At 51.2% G+C, this 23191-nt stretch overlaps 1 protein-coding gene across 5 annotated transcripts in view; it reads left to right on the top strand.

Annotated features, from left to right (window-relative positions):
• Positions 1 to 23191, top strand: part of DLGAP4 (DLG associated protein 4) — a 176712-nt gene that overhangs the window by 86677 nt on the left and 66844 nt on the right. For 4 of the 5 annotated variants that reach the window (XM_016148334.2, XM_036229445.1, XM_016148336.2 and 1 more), the window contains 4 exons: positions 11504 to 12575; positions 15330 to 15571; positions 17921 to 18035; positions 20590 to 20640. In XM_016148334.2, the coding sequence (XP_016003820.2) occupies positions 11577 to 12575; positions 15330 to 15571; positions 17921 to 18035; positions 20590 to 20640 (1407 nt within the window). In that variant the 5' untranslated portion in view covers positions 11504 to 11576. Of the gene's footprint in view, positions 1 to 11503; positions 12576 to 15329; positions 15572 to 17920; positions 18036 to 20589; positions 20641 to 23191 lie in introns of those variants that run through there. The other variant, XM_036229442.1, reaches the window with a different exon arrangement.

The following is a 23191-nucleotide window of genomic DNA, read 5'->3' as shown; positions in this document are numbered from 1 at the left end:
TCACACAGCTCCAGGATTCATGTTTGAGAAGGTTGGTTCTAGAGCCCGCCTTCTCCATATTGCACTGTATATAGGGGCAGGGCTGTATCCACTCTTCCTGGGGCCACCTCAGGGAGTGGCTGGAGCAGGACAGCTGGGCCTCGAGTATCAAGTAGTGGCCCTGAGGTGAGGCTTGGAAGTGGAGAGATGGGCAACAGTCACCATTATCATCCTCTTATTCCCCCAACTCAGGCTTAGAAATTCCTGGCTTAGAAATCTGGGGAAGAAGCTCAGATCAGATGTCACTTCTTCCATCTCAGCCATAGACTTCTCTTCCTTCCTCTTCCCTGTGTCCCCTTGTTCCTTGTAGTGTGGGGTGAGCATCTAATTCACCATCTAAACCATGGCACTTTTCAGAATAAAACAGGCACTAGACATGAGGGACTCTCGGACGGCAGGTAGAACCTGGGCAAACCAGTATGTATGTCACCCTCTTCTTGCATGAATGTTTAGGAGTGCTAGCTCTCTGCAGGGTCCTTGCTCTTGGTACGGCGGGATACTCAGGACTGTCTGTGATCCCTTAGGGTGGTGGCTTTTATCACTAGGAACTTAGAGGAGGCCTCTCCCCTACTTGCAAAGTCAGGGAAGACTTCTTGGAGGAGGTGCTATTTCTTCTGAGCTTCAAGGATATTAAGCAGGGAGAGAGGTGAAGGACAGTATTTCCAGAAAGGTTCTGGGAAACAGAAACAGTAGCCCCAACCCACCTGGGACCCAGATATGGAGAAGAAACAAGAAAGAGGTGTGGGACAACCCAACAGCCAACTCCCTTCCCTCTCTTTGGGCAGCTCCAGCCTTCTCCAGTTCCTCTCCCTCTGAGGCTCTATTCGTCTGACTGCCTAATTCATTTAACAACTGCTTATTGTGTACCTGCTATGTGATCACTCTGTGCCTAATAGCAGGGACACAGTAGAAAATGAAACAGGCACAGGTCGCACCCCCACCTCTCAGAGCCTACAGAGTGTGGAGAGACATATCAATCAAGTGCACAAGGAACTGAGCAGGTAACTAGAGAACCTGGTAAGTGCTTTGAAGGAAATAAGAAAGGTAGTTGAGAGAGGGCAGGGTAGGACAGAGGAACCATCTTAGACATGGGACAGGGAAGGCCTCTGAGGAGGCGATGTTTGAGTAGAGACTGGAATCAAGAGAAGCAGTCAGATGTACGAAGAGTTGAAAGGAAGAGTATTCAGGCAGTGGGAACAACATGTGTAAAGGCCCTGTGGCAGTGAAGGGATGGGTGAGATAGAGAAATAACTGAATGAGGAGACTGGTATGTTGCCTGAGGATAAGGAAGGACCTTAAAGGGGTTGAAGGGAACTGAGTGAAGAGATTCTGTTCGAGTTTCTTAAGGATGCCTCTGCAGTTCCGGTGTTCTGAGATTCTAGGTCTGTTTTCTTCTGTCTTTTCCGTGTCTGCAACACGAAGATGAGTGCTGAGCCAGAGGGTGGGGAGGCGGGCCTGTGACCTCTGAAGCCTCAGCTGAGGCCAGGCAAGTTAAATGCACCATGGCCTCAGAGAGGCCTGGTAAGCAGCCCTGTCCCCACGAGTCCCTCAGCCACAGATCTGTACCCCTCATCCAAGAGGAGCTGCAGCACCCACATTCTGAGTTCATTGTCAAGATGGGCGACATGGGATTTGGACTTCAGATAGAGGAGGGGGCCTGAGTTGGGGACAATGTTAGCCACACATCTAAGCATCCCAATCCAGGGGTGTCTGCTCTAGTCATTGCCTGCTCTCTTGTTGACCAAACAACCAATTGATTGGATTTCATGCTTTCTAAACAGTTGCTATGGACACAGACTTAGGCTAGAAACAATTTGGACCTTGAATCCATCAGAATAACGGAGCTGTCATAGATGAAAAGGATCCTGAACATCAGCCTGGTGGGCAAGGCCATGGAATGTGGGCTTAAGAGTCAGGTTGATTCACATCAGACTTTACCCGCTACTGTCTGTGTGGCCTAGAACAGGTGACTTGAGCCATCTGAGCTGCTTTTTGTCCTCTAACATAAGTGTATTATTTACCTATTTCTGCATAAAAAATTATACGAAAATTTGACAGCAGCTTCACTGAATTTCATGCTTCCCACCAGGAAGAGCTGTAGTGAGGATTAAATGAGCTAGCATATGGGTAGAACCTAGTACACAGTACGCACTTAATAAAGGATTGCTCTGATTAGCTTGAGCCAAAAACTTACCACGCTATAGCTGCTTCACTTTTTGCATCATTTGTAGGCATCCCCAAGACGTTCTGCCGCTCTTTCATTTGGTAAAAGCCTTATGAGTCTCTCTTGCATCCAGGCCCTGTGCTGGGTGCTAGTGACACAGCAGTGACAAAGACAGACCTTGTCCCTGCTGTCCCATGCTCTGTCAGGCGATACAGCTGAGGGGGCTGGGAGGTGAGGGGCGGCTTTGGCCAGCCTCTCTGCAGAGGAAGCCTGCGAGCCAAGACCTGTATGAAGTGAAGGAGTAGTTGTGTGGTCAAAGGCTGGGGAGCGGGAAGAGCATTTCAGGCAGATGCATCAATAAGAGCAAAAGCCCCAAGACGAGAGTTAACTAATGATCCTTGTTCAAAGAACAGAATGGAGGCCCAAGGGAGCAGAAGCAGGAAATGAGGTCGGAAAAGCAGGAAGTAGGAAGAGTCAGAAGATTGGCTTTTAGTCTAAGAGTCATGGGAGTCTTGTCATCTGGGTAAGAGATGGGGGTCTGGCCCTGGGCAGGGCTGTGGACGTGGTGAGAAGTGGTGGGCTTCTGAGATATCTTGAAAGTAGCGGGGTTTTTTTTTTTGAAGGGTTTGCTGTTGAATGGGATGTAGAGGGTGGGAGAAAGAGGAGTCAAGAATGGTTCCAGGGTTTCTGACCTGAGCAAGCAGGAGGAGGATGTTGTCATGAGCTGAATTGGGGCAGACCGTGGGAAGAACAGGTCAGGGTGGGTGAGAGATCAGGCTTTTGATTTTGGACCTGTCAGACGTCCAGGGCAAGATGTCAAGGACACAGTTAGAGATACGAGTCTGGTGTTTGAGAAAGATTGAGTGGAAGATATAAATTTAGGAGTTGTCAGATATAGTTCGTATTTAAGCCACGAGTCTGGATGAGATCAGCAGGAGAGAGAGTATAGAGAGAAGCAAAGAGCTTCTAGTTCTTCTAGCACTTAGAGGTCAGAAGAGGAGAGGCCAGCAAGAGAGAGAGCAGGTGTGGCGAGAGATGTGGGAGGAGAACAGGGTGGGTATCTGGAGATGACGTCACAGTGTAACACAGCCTACCTCTCTCTACCTTTTCCCTTATCCCAGGCAGCACCAAGAGGCCCCATAGATTCCATCCTCCCTCTTATACACGTCATCCCTTCAGGGGCCTCAGGCAGTGGCCGTGACTTCCACGGATGGCTCTGAACATCCCCAGAGTGTTCAGCCATTCCACCCACATCATTTCCAGCCTTTCTTCATTTGACTCACCCTCTCATGCCCCATTCTAGTTGTCTGTCTCTTAACAACAGGACAATCCCCTCCCTTCATTTAGACTCTATCTCTGTTAAAGCAACCTTAGACAAAACCAGTCTTTCTAGTAGCACCAAATACAGGAAATAAGTAGGAAATAGTAAAGAATCTAGGCTGGTTAAAAGGAGGGGCTGTGAAGAAAGGAAATGGGATTGGTAACGTCTCATAAAGTATTTGGGGTCAGATAAGTGAGGGTCTTGACTGCCACACCAAGGGGTTTGGACTGAGGAGGCAAGAGGATCCGCAGATTAAGGGAATGACACAGGTAAGTTTTGCTACAGAAAGAACCATGCTGGGTTCCGTTCCTGGCCTTGTCCCTAATTGGCTCTCCCGTGTTCACAGGCCAACTCTGGCTCCAGGATGAGCTGGGATGGGGCAAGGAGGCCCCACTCTGTGCAGATGGAGGTAGTGGCTACAGACACAGAGGCACCATGGGGCAGGCAGGGCTCCTGGGGAGGCAGCAGCTCCCCTAGTTCCTCCATGTTTCCACGAGGGCAGTGAGGCTGAAATTAATGAGAGGTAATTATGAGCACCCGGATGGGCCTAAGTATAGCTCAGAGACAAAGGCAGCCGAGGCAGCCAGCTGCTTCCCCTGCAAGGCCGAGGACTGCCTATTTTAAGACCTCCCCAAGGTGAGGCTCCTGCCACCCTGGGTGTCGGGTGGCTGTGGTGCTGACCCTCGCTGTTCCAGGAACCCTGACCAAGAGAGCCCAGAGTGAACCACTGTGACGAGATGCCTAGACCACCCTCATTCAAAGCCCCTACTGCCTAGAGGTGGACACTGAGGCCTAGAGAGGGACCAGTCTGAGGTCACAACAAGTAAAGAGCAGAGCCAGGATCTGAATCCAGGTCCAGGTGCTTGCACTTCCCACTGTGCTGTGTCTCTACACTGGAAGCCTTGGCCTGTCCCCAAGAAACACAGGTGAGGAGAGCATGACTGATGTTTATCTAGTGCCTAAATGACAGAGGCTTTCTATAAGGCATCACATTTAATCCTCATCATAATCTTGAAAAGTAACGGTCCTCATCCCCTCATCCCCATGTTTTAAAAGCAGAAACTGAGGCTTAGGAGGAGTAATTAAATCGGTGAATTTCCTGTGGCAAGGAGGGAAAGTTCTGTCTTATGATCAGGTTCCCCAGGAAAAGACTGAGGTTTGCATGGGAAGTCTCTTGGGAATCCCAGTGACAGGTGAGGGGTGCAGAATTGGGCACAAGGAGGAGTTGAAGGGAGATGTACTTACAGCAAAGACCTCAGCTAATCCCTCGGGGAGCTCTGGAGCTACGACAGGAACTCGGGGTTGTTCTGAACTGGGCAAGAGAGCCAGGCCTTGGTGCCCGCACATCAACCAGTTACTGGGTACAGGCTGCCCCCCGGAGAAGGAGCGTAACCTTGGTGAGGCATTTCCCTTTGGCTGAGAGCAGATCCTAGCAGGTACCCAGCTGCGCACTGTCAGCAGCCGGTGCTCTTGGCAACTGAAGACATGAGTGCCTCAGTCCTGAGCAGGGACCTGGGTGGCCACTACAGCATCCGCTACATGCCCATCTCCAGACCCTTTCTCTTTCCTCTCTGCCTCTCAGATGAGAAGAACCAGCCTTGCTCACAAGGAGTTATGGGAATAGGCCAGGGCATCCTGGGGGAAGAAAAGAATGAGGGGCCAGACCAGGAAAAGTTGAAAAACACTACCTATTAAAAACTTATAGGGACAGAATGGGAGAAAATATTTGCAAATCATGCATCTGGTAAGAAAAGAAAATAACAAGTGTTGGTGAGGGCGCAGAGAAATCGGAACCCCATACATTGCTCCTGGGAATGTAAAATGTGTGGCCACCGTGGAAGACAGTTTAAAAGTTAAACACAGAATTACCATATGACATAGAGACCCCAAAGGAACTGAAAGAGAAGACTCAAACAGGTAACTTGGACACCAGTGTTAATTATAGCATTATTCATAATAGCCCAAAGGTGGAAGTAACCCAAATGCCTATCAGTAGATGAATGGACAGACAAAAGGTGACATGTACATATTATTCAGCCATAAAAAAAGTGAAGTTCTGACATATGCTACAACATGGAAGGACCTTGAAAACTTTATGCTTAGTGAAATAAGCCAGATAGAACAAGTGTTATCTGTGATTCCACTTATGCGAAATATCCAGACTAGACAAATTCATAGAGACAGAAAATAGGTTAGAATTTACCAGGGGCTGGAGAAGGGGTGAGAATAAGGAGTTATTCTATAAGCAGTCTATAACCATTAAGCTCATAGAGTTTCTGTTCGGGGTGATGAGAAAGTTATAGACATAGATAATGGTGGTAGTTTTACAACATTTGAATGTAATTAGTGCCACTGAAGTGCACACTTAACAATTGTTAGAGTGGCAAATTTTATGTTATGTATCTTTTACCACAATAAAAATAAAAACAGGTAAATCCATAGAGACCGAAAACAGATTAGTTGCCAGGGGCTGGAAGGTAAAGAGACTATGACTGCTTATCGGGTACAGAATTTTCTTTTGGGATTAAGAAAATGCTTTGGATCTAGATAGAGGTAGTGGTTACACGGCATTGTGAATGCACTAAGTGTCACTGAATTATACACTTTAAAATTGTTCTGCGCATTTTTCCTGAAAAAAATTTTTTAAAGAAAAGAAGAAAACCCGTAGGGAGAAATATAAAGCCTTTCCAATGACGCATCTATTAGATATAAGAAAGTCAGAAAATAAATGACTTAGGGTTCCCATTCAAAAAGGTGGACAGATGTTAGAGGAAAGAGTATCCTGGACCTCAGCTTTGGAAGGCAGTGATCAAGGAGGTAGGTTGGTTTGAAGTTCTAGAATTGACTGTCCAATATGGTAGCCACTTTCCACATATGACTATTTAAATTTAAATTAACTAAAATTAATTAAAATTAAAAATTCAGTTCCTCATTTGCACTAGGTACATTTCAAGTGCTATATAGCCATGTGTAGCAGGTGGATACCATATTGGACAGCACAGACCTAGGAGAGAATGAACAATAAGCTAGCAAGCAAGTAGAGTTTCCAAGAATGATGAGAACTAAAGAGTGACAATCCACAAGGCAATGGATTTGGTTGACAGGAGGGAGTGGGGGATGGGGATGAGGTTGAAGATGAGCTAGCAAAAACTGGACCATGCTGGGATTTCTGGACCTTCAATCTTTGCTGAGCCTCCTCCTCATGCTGTTCCACCCGCCTCCCCTTCTGCTCCTTAGCTGGTGATGTAGCCCCAGGACTTCCTTCATACATCCTTTAGTTCAGGAGGGCTGGTGGGCTGTCGGGAGACCTGAGTTCCAGGCCTAGACAGCCCTTGCTATGAGGCCTTATGCTGTCCCTTCTCCAGGATGACACTCTTTGTCTCACAGTTCCTTTAGCTCCAGCAAGCCATGTGAGTGGAACTGAGGATTAGAGATCTGCAGAGACTAGCTCTCCAATGGTATTGAACGCCAGACTTAGGAGTCGAAGATTCATCCCAAGAGCCATGGGGAGAAGAGCAGTACTGTTTTGGCATGTTAGAAATATCACTCCACCCGCAGTTTAGAACCTGGATTGTAGGGGTCTTAGAGTGGATGCAGAAGGAGGAGTTTGGTACAGTTGTCCAGGTGAGGGGTGGGAGTGACCCAGAGTGACACAATGACACAGGCAGAGGATACAGAGAGGGGATGGCATCTGAAAACTAAACCGAAGCAGAATCACTGTGACTCAGTGACTGTCATAGTTGGTTTTCTCCAGAAGCATGCCTAACACAAGCATTCAAGAGCAAGTACTTCATTTGGGAACAAGCAGTGAGCATCGTGTGTGTGTCTGTGTGTGTGTGTGTGTCTGGGGAGGGGGCGGATAAGGCAGGAAAGGGGAGGCGGCCAATGAAGGAAGCATTATCAAGCAAGTTAGCACTGCGGGCAACTCAGCTCAGTCCTACTGGGCAGCTCAGTTGTCCCACCTGATGGGTGGAGGACCTGGGGTATTTACATACCAACTCCAGGTTGAGGGTTGTTAATTATCTGGCAGTTCCTGCCAGCCAAGTCAGGTGTGAGCCGAGCAGGCTCCAGCTGCTAAAGAAAGCTCCCCTACCGCAAGGGATGTGCAGATGCAGATAGCTGGAAGTCAGCCTATTAGGCACCATAGTTATGAGGCTACAGGAGCTATAGGCAGGGCACCTACAGCCACTGCTGTAGTAACCAACCAAATGGGAGGCTGAACAGTGTCAATCCTGCTTTTGTTAAAAACAAAGAAACCTAACTCAGACTTAAGCAAAACGTCTCTTGACTCTCATGTCTAAGACATCAAGCGAGATCTTGATGAAGGATTCCAGGCTAACACTCTGCCAAGCACAGCAGTCCCAAAAGAAAGGAGGGTGACTTGTTTTCGAGAGTTCAACCATAATCTCAAGTCCAACTCTCATTGGTGAAGATCCTATTTTCACCTCTGAGCCAATCAGTACTCAGGAAGGGATGCCAGGCTCTGATTGGCCAAGCCTCAGCCATGTGTCTACCCCTGGGTTTCTGGGATAGGACTGGCTCCACCTAGACTACAGGAACTAAGACTGAGGCAGAATCCTTTTCCAGGTACTGTGGGGGCTATTACTAGGGGAAGGACCTGGAAGGTCAGGAGAGGGAAGAATTCAAGATGATGCCCAGGTGTCTGTCTGGCTTGAGCCCCTGCTGGGTGACACCGAAGCATTTTACTGATGTGGTGAGACTATGGGCCTACCCATGGCCCTGGGATGCACCAGCATTTAAGGTGTAGAAATGCAGGGCCTCAGAAGTCAGAGGAAGAGACTCTCTTAACAATGAGGGCCCAGTCACAGGAGGGAAAGCAGTTGGGAGGTCACTCGTGATCATTAGTGACTAGCTGGTCTCCGGAGGTCTTGCTGAGGATGGCAGCTCTACTCTCCCTCCTATGATCCCAGAAGCACCTCCAAGGCAGGGACCTGTCAAACTCCTTCCCCCATAAACCAGGCAAGGGGCGTCATCAGTCAAGACTACCAGAACCTGAGGCAGGAATTTTCCCCCAGGGAACAGCATGTGCCTGCACTTCACAGTTCACCACGCACTTTCCCACACTTTCTCTTGCCTCCTCCTTGTGACCCTATGCGGCAGAGGCACAGTCTGAGGCTTAGGGAGGTGGCCATGGGCCCAGGCTCACACGGTCCTGGGGTGACCCTGGATTCCTCGGGTCAGGAGTACCCGTGATGTCAAACTGATGGCAGCTCCTCCCTAGGAGGGCCGGAGAAGGTGCCCTGGGCTGGGGAAACTGAATGGAGTGTTGGCTTCTGGAGCAGGGCCTGCAGCTGTCTTCTACTCCTGGTAGCCAGTCCTCTCCACCTACAGCATTTCTAGGGAGTCAGGCCCCTGCGGAGTGAGTGGGGCTGTGTTTGCAAACAATGGCGTGTTTTCAGTATGGCTGGCCTTACTTGAGTGGGCATCAAGGCATATTGCTGCATACACAGTTCTCCAGCAGGAGTGCCAAGAGGCTGGCCCCTGAGCCCAGAGAGCACTGTGGCCTCAAGGGGATTTGAGGAGGCCACGAAAGATCTGGGGAGCAGGAGGGATGTGGGGGTGGTTTTGTATTTGCCTGAAATTGTCTTTAAGAGGAGGTTCACCCAGAGGGAGCTGCTGCTGGCTGGAGTGGAGGGGGATCCTTGACTGTCCAGGACACTGAAGGGGTAGCTGAAGTCCGAGTTACCTATTTCACCTTAACTAGAACTTTCTCTCCCAGCCTCAGTTTCCCCATCTGTAAAATGGCGATAACGGTTCCCCATCTTGTGTGGCTGTCGTGAGGATATGGTGTAAAGATAAAGATGTCAGTCAGCAGACTTCCTCTCCAGGCCGGGGATAAACGCTCTGACAAGCCTCCTGGTGGAAGCAGAAATGGTTCTGAGGGGCTGCTCAGCCACGAGGACTGTCACCAAAGTGCTCTGGACTCCAGGAGTGGGGTCCATCAGACTCCTAGAGGCAAGAAGAATCTGGAAGAGAAGGAGGAGAATTCAAGCCAGGTGGACTCTGCAGCAGTCTCAGGGGAAGGCCTAGGGCACTGTTGGTCATTAAACTGGCTAGATCCAAGGAAATCATTCTCAGATCCTTAGGCGTCTTAGGGCCAGCCAGATCGGGGTAATAGTTGCAGGACAGCTACGTGTAGAAATAGGAAGAGCCTGGGCCCCAGTCCTGCCTCAGCCACTGGACCTCAGCTACTGTGTGATCTAGGGAAAGTTCCTCCCCTCTAAGGGTTCCAGGTTCCCCTTCAATAAGATGGGGGTTTCACTTTGGCCAGTGCTTTTCACACAGTGTTCTTTGGGACCTGGGATTTGCCTTCAGAGCTGCTCTAAGAGGTGAGAGGGGGTCTCGGACCCCCAAACCCATGCTTGGTTTGTTCGTTTTCTATTGCTGCTGTAACAAATTACCACAAATTTAGTGGCTTAAAACAGTACAGATGTATTTATTATCTTATGGTTCTAAAGGTCAAAAATCCAAAATGCGTCGCAGAGCTGCATTCCTTCTGGAGGCTCTAGGGGAGAATCTGACCCCTTGCCTCTTCCAGCTTCTAAAGGCTGCCCCATTCCTTGGCTCGTGATCCCGCATCTCTGCTCCCACGATCATATCTCCTTCTCTGACTCTGACCCTCATGCCTCCTCCTTATAAGGACTCATGTGATTAGGTTGTACCTCTCCAGATAATCCAGGATAATCTCCCCATCTCAAGATCCTTAATCACATCTGCAGAGTCCCTTTTAACATGTAAAGTAACATAATCGCAGATTCTGGGGTTTAGGACATGGGCACCTTTGGGAGCCGTCATTCTGTCACACTTGGCTTCAGGCAGCAGTCTGTTCACTCTGACCTGGCCCAGGCCCTCCGAGAGTGCTCCTCCCACTGCCCTTACCCTCACTTGCTCTGTTCTAGCCATGCTGATCCTCAGCACACCAGGCACAGGTTAGACCAAGCCTTGGGACTCTTCTGAGCAGGGCCGGTGGGGTTCAGGACTTAGAAACCTTACTGGTGGAGATAGAAAGACTGAGACCCAGAAAGGGAAGAGACTTGCCTAAGTGTGAGACTGGTATTTCCAGGATGGTCCTGGCTGAAAGACCCAACTAGTCCAACTGCCCCCATTTTACGGATAGAGAAACTGAGGCATAACGGCCTCTCCTGAGGCCTTGCCCTCTCCACCCAGTCCTGAGGTTGTGCCCCTGTATTGACTCTGGGAAACTCGTTCCAGTCTTGCCGTCGCTGATTCATACCAGTTCGGAAATGATGGGCTAATGGGCTTGTTGGCCTCTCTGATGTCTGCAGCCCCCAGCGTCTAGCTTGGAGGTCCCACTTGGTAGACTTCTTGAGGACAGAGCAGGTTTTTATAGAGGATCTCTATTTAATGTGAGGATTCCTCTGCTAAAATAAAGAGTTGGGCAGTATTTCCCTCAGACCCAGGTAAGAGGAGCCCCCGCCCTGGGCTGTACTCTTTAGAAGACCTCACTGTCCTCTTTCAACCATGAGTGGCTTACACTGTCAGTGGGACCATCCCTAGGCCTCAGGGGTGGCTGTCGTGGGGGCATGTGGAGTGTATGTGTATGTGTATGTACAGCTCCTCGTGGGGAGGGACAGAGTCAGATAGGAATAACATGGAAGGCAGGCAGCTCCCCCCACCACATTCCACCATGGAATTCAGAGGAATTCAGAAGCCTGAGTTTAAACCTGGCCTTCCAGGTTATTATGAAGATATATTCATCAAGGCGGGAGAGCTGAACCTATTTTAACTGTGCTGGCCTGAGTTGTAACCTTTATTCATATGTCTGATATGCAGACCTCCATTTGTACTCTTGTCCTCTGCCCCTCAATGTTAAGGGCAGACCAGGAGCCATCAGAAATCCTTCCACCCCTGAGATCTGTGGGGATCTGGTTGACCTTCCTGGCACCCTGTCCCCCACCCCCACATCCAGCTGACGCTTCCCTGTCTTCTCTCCTCAGGATAGCTGCTGCCCGGGAGAGGCGACCTGGGCACCCCACTAGGGCAACGGCCCCTGCCTCGAGGGCCAGGATCATGAAAGGCCTCGGTGACAGCCGTCCCCGCCACCTCTCTGACAGCCTGGACCCACCGCACGAGCCGCTGTTTGCAGGGCCTGACCGCAACCCCTACCTGCTGTCGCCCACGGAGGCCTTTGCCCGCGAGGCTCGCTTCCCTGGACAGAATGCTCTGCCAGGGGATGGCCTCTTCCCGCTCAACAACCAGCTGCCACCACCGAGCAGTACTTTCCCCCGCATCCACTATAACTCCCACTTCGAGGTGCCAGAGGAGAGCCCCTTCCCCAGCCATGCCCAGGCCACCAAGATCAACCGGCTGCCTGCCAACCTCCTGGACCAGTTTGAGAAGCAGCTGCCCATCCACCGCGATGGCTTCAGCACGCTCCAGTTCCCCCGCGGTGAGGCCAAGGCGCGTGGTGAGAGTCCTGGCCGTATCCGCCACCTGGTCCACTCAGTCCAGCGGCTCTTCTTCACCAAGGCACCCTCACTGGAGGGCACAGCAGGCAAGATCGGTGGCAATGGCAACAAGAAAGGTGGCCTGGAGGACGGCAAGGGCCGGAGGGCCAAGAGCAAGGAGCGGGCCAAGGCTGGGGAGCCCAAACGGCGCAGCCGCTCCAACATCTCGGGCTGGTGGAGCTCCGACGACAACTTGGACGGCGAGGGTGGTCCCTTCCGCAGCAGCGGGCCAGCCTCCGGGCTGATGACACTAGGCCGCCAGGCAGAACGCAGCCAGCCACGTTACTTCATGCACGCCTACAACACCATCAGCGGGCACATGCTCAAAGCCTCCAAGAACAATACCACTGAGCTGACTTCCCCGCCACCCCCACCCGCACCCCCAGCCTCCTGCCCCAGCCTTGGGGTGGGCACCGACACCAACTATGTCAAGCGGGGCTCCTGGTCCACTCTGACCCTCAGCCACGCCCACGAGGTCTGCCAGAAGACCTCAGCCACCTTGGATAAGAGCATGCTGAAGTCCAAATCCTGCCACCAGGGTCTAGCCTATCACTACCTACAGGTAGGTCCCTGCCAGGGTCAGGGAGGCGTGAGGGGTGTGGGGAAGGCACCAGTTGTGAGGTCCACCTGCACCACAGCTTCACTTGGAAAGTTCTTTACTCAGGCCTCTCTTTACTTGCCTCAGAAATGGGGGGGCTGATAAAACCTGCCAATAAGGGGGTTCCTTCCACTGGTCGTGCTCTCAGCAGACATTCATTTCTGAGACCATCCCTGAGGAGAGACTAAAACATGTCCCTGTCCTTTAGAAGACAAATCTGGAAGCCGTGCCATCTACCCGCCTCACAGGACCAATTTCATGGCATTCTAATTGCCGGCCTCCTGTCTGCTACTCCCACCAGCCTAGAGGCTCCTCGAGGACAGGGGCCATATCTGATGCAGTTGTGTGTCCCCGAGGCCCAAGACAGGGTCTAGCATAGAGGAAATGCTTAGGAAATGTGAGACGGGAGAGGGATAGATGAACAGGTGGACACTCAAATGAACGGAGCTAGAAATAAGTAAGATAGAGCCCCGATTATCAGGATGCTGGGAGAGAGACACACGAAGAGTCACGTCAGTGTGAGCAGAATGTGCTGGAGATGAGCATGGAGGGCTGCAGGAACCCAGAGGCCCTAACTCAGTTTGGGGGACTAGCTTTCTCCTTTCAAATGCTAATGTTTATTGAAGCACTTATTATGCACCAAGGCCACACTCAAGGAAAGTGGCAGAAGGCTCAGCTGTCTCTGCTGCTACGCATCCCCCAGGTTTCTCAAGGACAGGGAGAGTGGCTGTGAACTGGGTGGCTCCCGGGGGCAGAGTCCGAGCTGTGGGTAAAAGTTACAGGAAGCAGATTTCACTACACGTCAAGATGGAAGGGGCTGCTTCTCTAGGTGGTGAGAGCCTCATCCTGTGGGGAGGGCGGGGGTGGGGGGGTTGGGGACAGATATGCCAGCACAGTCCTGGAACACATTAGATGCATTTGAACCAGATGAACATCAAAGTATGGCAAAGCCCTGAGTTCTTGTCATTCTATATAAAATTCCAAAGACAGTGAGACTAAGGAGGAAAAGGCTTTTTAACAATAGAAAGAAAATGAAATCTAGGCAATGTCTTATATATTTAAGGCTTTTGTGGCTCTCAGTCCACTTTCTAGTTTAGAAATATCAGTGAGAGTGGTGTATGACGTGGCTTCCTTTCAGAATGATATGGTTTGGTCTGATCATATGAAAATGCTTCAGAACATCATGAAAGGGTGGCCCTACAGGCCCTGGGATTGTGCTCCTTGCTTGCGGGACAGGAGATGGTGGGCAGGGCCTGGGGTAACAACAGATTTTGAGCAGGGATATACATGGCCGCCTTCCCGAGGGACAGGTAGAAGTAGGGAGGATGGAATAGCAAATGGTTTAGGGAGTAGAATGTACAGGCTCCAGGGAGTGGCTGGGTAGTCAGCTGGGGAAGCGGGTTATAGGAAGGCTAAGCAGAGCCATTGGGGTGAGAGTCCCAGACACAGACTCTCCCTCAGCTGAGCATTGACCACTGGCAAGCACCAAGAAGAATGTGATATCAGTGCAGGAATGGTGATCTGGGGAGTGTGCATTTGCATGTGGTGAAAAACGGGTATGTTGTATACACTGAGTATCGTGTATACCTGGGCATCTGTGGTGACTTACAGACCTAGTAAGGGTGGCATTCTGTATATGTTGAGGTGAGGACATGTTGAGATGTGTCCACAGTGCAGTGGTGGCTAGCATGCAGGTGAGGTGTGTGCGTATGCTCTGTGTTCACATTGTATACACGTTGAGGGGTGCACACATGACGAGGTGGGTGTGTGGGGGAAGGTATGTTTGTTCTCTGAGATACGTGTACACGGTGAGGCATGTTCACTCTGCTCAGGCGGAGGAGCATGTAGGTGCCGAGTTGTGCCTACTCATTCATCGCCAGGTGAACATCCACGCTGTGTCTATGTCAGTGTGTGTTAGGTTAACAAGGGGTGTAGGCTGTGCGTGCTGCCCTGGAGCAGCTGGCAGAGCCTGGCCTCGGAAGGGCAGGGGAGGTTCCCTCTGCCACCCCAACCACTGGGGACTAGGGCTGCCCTCACAGCTGTGACTTCATTTGCCCTTATCACAGCTCCCTTCCACAGGTGGTGTCCCTGAGGTTCAGATGGGAAAACTGAGCCCCTTTTCTGGTTCACCATGTGGCTGCCCCAGAAAGCCACTCTACTCTCTGTATCTCAGTTTACCCACCTGTGGGATGAGGAATTGTGATTGGCTTGGAGGACCCCGCCCCCATACTGATGTGCCAGGGCTAGGCTCTTGGTATCAGATCTGGGGCCTCAAGCCTGCTGTTCTCATCTATGCAGTGGGATCATAAGCCATCCTCTGAGTTAGCAGAGGAAGCGATGGGAACAGGGTGGCTGCTTAGAAAAGTAGCTGCAGTAGAGGCCTTTGTGATCACACGGCCTGGGATCCATGGAGAAATCTGAGGTTGGAGAGGGACAGGGGCTTGCTTCAGGCCACACAGTGAAACTGCGGTAGAGCCAGCTCCAGAACCCAGCTATCTTTCCCAGCCCAAGCCTCTGCCTGGTTGCTGGGTGACTTCAGTGGCAGTACCCAGCATGGAAGGCCAAACTCTGAGCTGGGCAGTGAGAGTGCCTCAGGACCGGGAGGTCTGACTCAGGTAATGAGCCCGAGGCTGGGCGGCCTGCGGCGGCCAGAGGTGCACTAGGAACGTGCACTGCCCTACGCGCCACCCTCGTTGAAGCCTGTCCGCCCATTCTCAGGTGCCCGGAGGCGGCGGCGAGTGGAGCACCGCACTGCTGTCCCCGCGCGAGGCGGACACTACCGCGGAGGGTCACATCCCGTGCCGGCGCATGCGCAGCGGCAGCTACATCAAGGCGATGGGCGATGAAGACAGCGACGAGTCCGGCGGCAGCCCAAAGCCCTCACCCAAGACTGCGGCGCGGCGCCAGAGCTACCTGAGGGCCACGCAGCAGTCACTGGGGGAGCAGAGCAACCCCCGCAGGTGAGCGCGCAGTCCCGCCCCCTAGAGTCCCGCCCCCAGGCAAGCCCCGCCCCCGGAATTCCTGCTCCTGGGAGAGCCTCCCTGATGTCCAAATACCACCCCAAGAGGTCGCTGGTCACACCTGAGCCCCGCCTCCAGGGAGCCCGCCCACCAGAAGCCCTCTGCCACTTGTGAGCTCTGCTCCGTAAGTGGACTTGTCCCTTGAACTGAGCCTCGCGCCCCCAGCCCCGCGAGAGTCCCGCCCTCAAGTTACCCTGGTCCATTGGAGCTCCGCCCCTTCAGGTGAGTCCCGCCTGCACAGGACCTCTACCCTGGAAAAGCCTCTTAACTCACGTACAAGCCCCGCTCACGCCCCCTATGCGAACCCCTCACAGGTGTGCCCCATCTCTGGGAACGTTGCCTTCCTCTCCTTCCGTCACCCCGAGAGAGCCCAGTCCCACAGATGAATTCTGCCTCAGATCCAGGCGAACCCGCTCCCACAATCCAGTCTCCCTAGGTGAACCCACCTTCAGGTTAGCCGCCTTCCTGAGATCTTCCTCCTTAGATTGGCCCTTGCACTTTAGTTGACTTTGCAGAGCTCTGCCATTTGGCGAACCACGCGTAACCGCCCTACCCCGGTAGAGTGACTGGCCCAGGTAAACTCTGCCCATAGGAGCCACATTCCCAAGTGAGTTCCACCCCCACAGAGGAACTGCCCTGGGGACCCTCTACTTCAGGTTAGGAGAACCAAGCCCACCACTTGTGCCAGCACTGCCCATGGAAGGTCAGAGCTCCCCCTGCCCAGGCTCCAGTAATTGATCCCTGTGATGAACTCCAAGATCCAGGGAGGATCCAGAAGTCAAAGGAAGATAGACAGTCTTCACCTGTCCATCACCCTGCCTGGAATTGTACCATTCAAGCTTTAAGACTTGAAAGAATTAATGAAAATAAGAACAAATGAAACACATGTGCACAAAAAAAACACCAATTAAAATGTTAAGAGAGGTGAGGCTTTCACATGCAGAAGTCACCATGGGGATTAGAACAGCAAGGAATGAAAGGCAAGTTACAGAAAAATCTATCAAATGAGTGCAAAACAGGTGAAATTTGGTTTAGGAGATTCAAAGTCCACTGAGGAAGAGAAAAAGCAAGTCAGAAACAAACAAAAAAAGACCTGGAAGAGTAACAGAAAATAAGCTCAGGCCTAGTTCTCCAGCTACCGGGGGCATGAATCAAAGCTTTATGGAGGAGATAGTTTGGGAGGACTAAGACAGAGGAGAGAGAGTAGGTCACGTGACAGTAGGACCGAGGCAGGGAGGGGGAAGCCAGGAGTCTCATTGGCCGGGACAGAAGGCAGAGAATGATCTGCAGGTGGAAATTTAGGACACCAATGGCCAGTCTCAGGTCTTCCCTCTCTGAGCTTCAGTTTCCCTATCTCTAAGTGAGGGGGCTGAGCTGAATGATCTCTAAGGCCCCTTCTAGGCCTGGGATCCTGTAATTCTATGAATGACCAGTGGGCATTGAAGTTGGAGAGACGGTCAGGACCCAGGCACAAGCCTTGAATGAGAGGAAATCAATAATAATAGTGGTAATAGTAATGGGCGCCATCTGTCGGTACTTGCTGGATTCTGGACTCGGCTGCTCCAGTGCATTTTAATCTGCATCACTGAATCCCCCTCATCACAGCCCCAGCAGGTAGGCAAGGTGTCTCCCCCACTTAATAAGTGAAGAAACTGACACTTAAGCAGGGGGCGACGAATTGCCCAGGGTCACCCTGCAAGGAAGTTGGATTCTAATCCAATCCCATCTGTATCAAGAGCCTAAGTTGTTGTCTTCTTGGACCTTATTCCCAAAGCAGAGGTGGGAGGAGGCTCAGGGTCAGGTAGATATGAGAAAGTTTGAAGAGCAGGTGCCATGGGAAGCGGTGAATCTTTGGGGGCCTGGTAGATGCCACCTGGACATTGTGTTGAAACTGATGCCCTTTGGGTGGCCCCAGTCTGAGATCAATGTTGTGGGCCTTGACCCATCTCCTCTTTCTAGCCCCTGTAATTGCCCCAGACCTGCAGGGGAGGGGCTATAGAATTGAGCTGGCCTGGGCCATCTAGGGTTTGAAATGGTCAAAAGCAAGCTTGTGCTGCCACCTCGTGGCTGCAGTAGATATGACAGGCAAGGGCCACCTACACCTTCCAGTCAGTCCCGCAAGGCCTCCAAAAGCTGAGAGCTCTCCCCTTGCTCATTGTCCTCACCACCACCACCACCTGGACTGTCAGTGACTTCCACTTTTCCTTCTGCTGCTGGATGACCTTGGCCAGTCTTTTCCCCTCTGGGCCTCAGTTTCCCAGGCTGAGCCCCGCTCTTCACCCCCACCAGGAGTCTGGACCGTCTGGATTCTGTAGACATGCTGCTGCCCTCCAAGTGTCCGAGCTGGGAGGAAGACTACAACCCCATCAGCGACAGCCTCAATGACTCCAGCTGCATCAGCCAGGTGAGGATGGTGGGCAGTCAGAAGGACACTGGGCTTGGGAGAGACCCATCACCCACCCTGGAGAAGGACAGACATCCAGGCTCAACCCCTGTTGAGTAGTCTGCATTGTGTTTCTATCCAGTCTTTGTTCTCAAAGCTGACCATGTGTATCTCTACCCCACTGACTGTCTTGTGGCTGGAGAGCAGACACAAGGCCTGACATTGCATGGCCTAAATTGATGGTCATGAAGGTGGGGCCACACCTCTACTGTAGACCCAGGATCCTTGAGGATTGGGAACTGGAGACGTAGGTTTGAGTCTCAGTCTTGTCACTGACAATAGGAACCCAAGACAAGTCACCCCCATCCTGAGCCTCATTTTTCTGATTTACCCCAGGAGAGTGATAATTCCCATTTCAAAGGGTTGCGAAGAATTCATGAGACAATGAACATAAAGTGCTCAGCAAAGGGTAGCTGCATTTATGGATATCATTGTCATCTTGCTGTGTGATCTCAAGCAAGTCGCTTCTCCTTTCTGGACCAGTAATAGCAATAAGCACACTGTGCTGCACTTTTAATTCTCTTAACCACCAGCTCCTTGAACCCTCACAGCCACCCCCAAAGGGGGCCTTACTATTTACATCACCACCTCACAGGCAAGGATACTGAGGCTCAGGCGAGGTCACACAGCAAAGAGGAGGCAAGGCTGGGCAGGGATCCAGGGCTGTCAGACCCAGACCCCCAGCCTCTGCCACATGCATAGGACTTTAGAGTTTAGAAAGGAAGGACCAGCCAAGGCCTGAGGGCTCCCCGCATGGTGTGTATTTGGAGACAAGGCCCAGAGAGGGCACATACCTACCAGTAGTTGCACAGCGAGGCAGCGAGAGCAGCCACCTGCAGACCTAGCCTTCTCTCTGGGCAGAAACAGGCCCTGGATCCCACTGTGTGCGGCCCCATGGCCCAGGCTAATGGACTGCTTAGAGCCAGACGGCTTCGGGACCTCACCACTCCATTATTCCTGGCCTAGCCAGGCCCTCCCCAGACCTCCACCCTCAGCACTTCATTCCCAGCCTCCAAGGAGACTGACCTCAGGTGTGGGGGGAGGGGCAGAGTGCCCCAGCCATGGAACCCTCTGTCCCTGCCACCCTCATCCAAGCCCCACTAATTCTCACCTGAACAGTTGTGTTGGCCTCCATGCCTGTCACCTCCAATCTGTTCTCAGTGGCTGGAGGGACCTTGTAAAAGACTTAAGTCAGATCATGCCACACCCCTGCTCCAAACCCTCTCATGGCTCCCACCTCACCCAGGTGAAAGCCAGAGTCCTTACTCAGACCGGGGAGGTGCTGCCTCCCTCTGGGACATGATCTTGACTTGCTGTCCCTCACCTTGCTCCAACGACATTGGCCTCTGCTCATCACACACTTTATTCCTGCCCCACATCATTGCATTTGTTGTTTCCTCTCCCGGGAGCACTCTTTTCTCAAATCCTTGCACAGTTGGCTCTTCCCCTCATTTCAGGTCTTGGCTCAAATGTCACCTCCTCAGAGGGGCCTGCCCTATCAGTCTTTCTAAAGGAACCCCCAGGGCACGGTTCCCTTACCCTGCTTAATTTTCTTGACAGCACTTACGACTATCTGGAATTACATTTGTTTGCTTATTTGCTTGTCTGTCTGGCTCTTAAGATTAGGAGCTTCCTATAGGCTGGGACCTTGCTGTCTTGTTCCCCACAGTGTCCCTAGCACATGGCACAGGGCACATAGGTGTTTGCTGAATGGATGGCTTCTCTCCCATCCTACCTGTTCTCTTGTCTCCCAGTCTTCCCGCCTACATCTGTCTCCCTCTGTTTTTCTCTTCCTTCAGTCGCATTTTTTTTTCTAACTCTAGTGTCTCATGTCCATGTTTCTTTCTGGGTCTGTCTGTCTCTCTCTCATCCCCATCTTCATCCCCTGCCTGGCCCTGGCACCTGTAACACTTTTGTCCTTTGGCTACACAAAAAGGAACATGGTATCAGCCAGGCTGGGTACCACTACCCCCTGCTCAGTTCTAGCTCTGTCCTAGCTTAGGGTCCTTTGAACCCCCAAACCCTCACTCCAGAAGCTTGAGTGATCTGAGCTATATATGTGGTCTCAAATTCAGAGAAGTCTCAGCAATAGCTGTGTCTCTGAGGCTTCAATTCCTGCCAGAAGAAGCCCCCCTCCCAGCAGGCATTGGACTATGTAGGCCCTGACCAAGGAAGAGAAGGTTCTAGAGCTCTGTCCCTAATCCATAGATCCTGAGGGGCTGTTATCTAGGTGAGAGGCAGCAGACAGGGCATCCATGGACCCAGGGACCAGACCAAGAGAAAGAGTCGTAAACAACAAATTACAAGTCCTCGGCAACTCCCAGCCCCAGAAGGAGTGTGCCTCCCATCTCTGGAGGAAGCCAAGTGAGACCTCCTAGCACCTGGACCTCAGCCAGTCTGAGGAGAAGGTTAAACCAGCCAGCCACAAGTTTTCTTGCAGCCAAGCCTGAATACCCCATCCACCCCAGCCCCCAGTCTTGGTCTCCCCATAACCCTCCCCCTCTCTTTCCTGCAGATTTTTGGACAGGCCTCCCTGATCCCCCAGTTGTTTGGCCATGAGCAGCAGGTCAGTATGTTTGCCATTCTCTTGTACCCCAATCCCAGAGACTAGGGCTGGGTCTTAGGCCTGGCATCTAGGTGGTTTTAGCTCTTGACCTGGGCAGGTAAAAGCAGAGCCAGTACCAGGAAAGCCGCCACCAGTGAGGGTGGAGTCCAGGCTCATGTTGGTACCCTATCACTTGACTTCTTCTCTGTGCCTCAGTTTCCTCTTCTCAAAAATGGAAAAGAATAAGCTAGGTTCCGTGGATGGGGTAAGGTGTTCCTTGAAAGTCTTCTGGCTCTCTCCCTCCTCACCTCCCCCAAAGCCTGGGAAAGGCCTAGGGAGACAGTTTTATATGGACAGGCTGGAAGCTGGTGGTGGTGACCTCCAGGTCCCAGCCCCCATATCCCCTGATTCTTCTTTTTGGGACTCCTATAAGACTTTAATTGATATTGAAGCATTTAAACGAATGCAGAGACTTTTCAAGTTTACAAAAGTCGATGGAGGCGGTGCCAGTTCTGACAGTGTCCAGCTGCCCTAAGGGTGTCCCCCTCCCATGCATACTCATCCTCCCCCTGGAAGTGGCCCTCTCCTCCCTCCCAGGTTCCAGCCCCAAGACCAGAAAGTGGAGCAGGAAAGATGCTCTGAGCGCGACTCCTTATTGTGGCCAGGAGTGGCCAAGGGACTTGTCTAAAGCCACGTGTCCTACAGGGACACAACAAACTAGGACTGGCCTGACATTTCCTGATGCCAGATGCGGATGTGGATGTGGATGCTTTATGTGCCCTCCACTCCCACATCACAGTTCCTCTTGAACACATTATTCCACAAGGTCTTCGGGGAGCCCACAGTGGACCAGGCAACCTCTCTTTCCTTTAACTTCAACAGCTTTGTGGTAAGGATGTAATGTGTTCACATACCAACCCCCCAGGGCAGTTCCCCGCACACAGTTTGTCCTCAGTGATACACATACCAACAGCACTGACCAGCTGACCTCTTCCCCCCACCTCCACCCTGCCAGAGCTTGGGAGCATCTTAACCAACATTCACAATCTTTGCCCTCACCCATGGGGCTGCCCGTAATACTAGGTATAGGTTACAGGTGCTTACTCTCCCCAACATTATTCTAAGCACATCATATGAATTATTTAATCTTGACAAAAATCCTATATAATTTGATCTATAGCTACTATCTTATAAATAGGGAAACAGGGGCACAGAAAAGTTAAGTGACTAGACCCTGACAGTCTAGTTCCAGAGCTGTGCTGTTACTGTATAATCCCAAAGCAAGATATCATTGCCCTTGGCAGTCACAAGGGCCTCTCGGCATACTTCAGGTTGCAGCTTTGGAGGATAAACACCTATCTCTTTAATATCTGCTCCCAGCAAATTTGAATATGCCACACAGACTCTTAATTTATCAGCACTGCCCAATAGAACTTTCTGCAGTGATAGAAATGTTTTGTAATCTATGCTGTCCAATAAGGTAGCATGAGCAGGTGAAATGTGACTAAGGAAATGACTTTTGTGTTTAATTTTAATTAGTTTAAACCTGAATAACCACACATGGTTAGTTGCTACCCTATTGGACAGCACAGATTTAGACCTTTCCAAACATATGCTCCAAATTGGGTCATGCTCCATCTAGCCATTTTACCTGATGGGTGCAGTGTCAGACAAGTACACGGGCATTTCCTTTCATTTGGATGAGGAAACACTGACCCAGAGGATAATGATGGCCTGCAGTCACACAGCCTGGTCAAGAGCAGAGCTGGCCTGAGGCCCAGCTCCATCTTTTCCTCCTCATGGTGCTCAGTCCATTTCTGCCCCCTCCCCCAGGACCTCCACCCAGTGTCTATCTTTGGACAGCTGAGTCCTCAGCTTATACTCTATAATCCCCAGTTACCAACACGGCCTGAGACATGGGTCAGACAGACCCTTCAAGAACCCCTGGAGAGTGTACGTATGGTGAGGCCCCTCTATGTTCACACCCCCAGCTGCAGATTTGTAGGGTCTTGAATGGTCATCTCTGGAGGGACATTAGAAGCCATCTAGATGAGGTTGAACTAGATGTGAGATGGCAAATAGCAGACATTCTGTTATTCTCTATACTGCCCATGGCAGGCATCACTAATCAATCCTCACTGCCACTCCCCTCATTCCAGTCTTATTTTCTCTCACCAGACAATTGCATCAGCTTCATTTCTGGCCTCTGCCTCCATCCCAGACCTGCTCCCTGACATCCACTCTGTATACCAGGGCTAGATTAATCTTCCTGAAATACCCATTTGGAATGTTGATTCTACCACTTACTTACTCACAGGGCACTCCTGGCAAGAGTCTTCCCCTCACTGCACATGGTATGAATCATCTAAATCTTGACAACAGTCCTATAAAATTTGGTCTATAACTAGCCCCCATTTTATAGATGGTAAATATCTATAAATTATAAAATAGTAAATCTATAGCATACCTACTGCCGCCCATCATTCCAACATTCGGGGCAAACATTACTAATTGATTAGAACCTTCTTTCCCACTGAATTCAAAGGTAACCTCAAAATCTATCAATCCATCA

The sequence above is a fragment of the Rousettus aegyptiacus genome, unplaced genomic scaffold (genome assembly GCF_014176215.1).
Source record: "Rousettus aegyptiacus isolate mRouAeg1 unplaced genomic scaffold, mRouAeg1.p scaffold_m13_p_12, whole genome shotgun sequence".
Taxonomy (NCBI): domain Eukaryota; kingdom Metazoa; phylum Chordata; class Mammalia; order Chiroptera; family Pteropodidae; genus Rousettus; species Rousettus aegyptiacus.
This window is presented reverse-complemented; position numbering and strand designations above follow the sequence as displayed.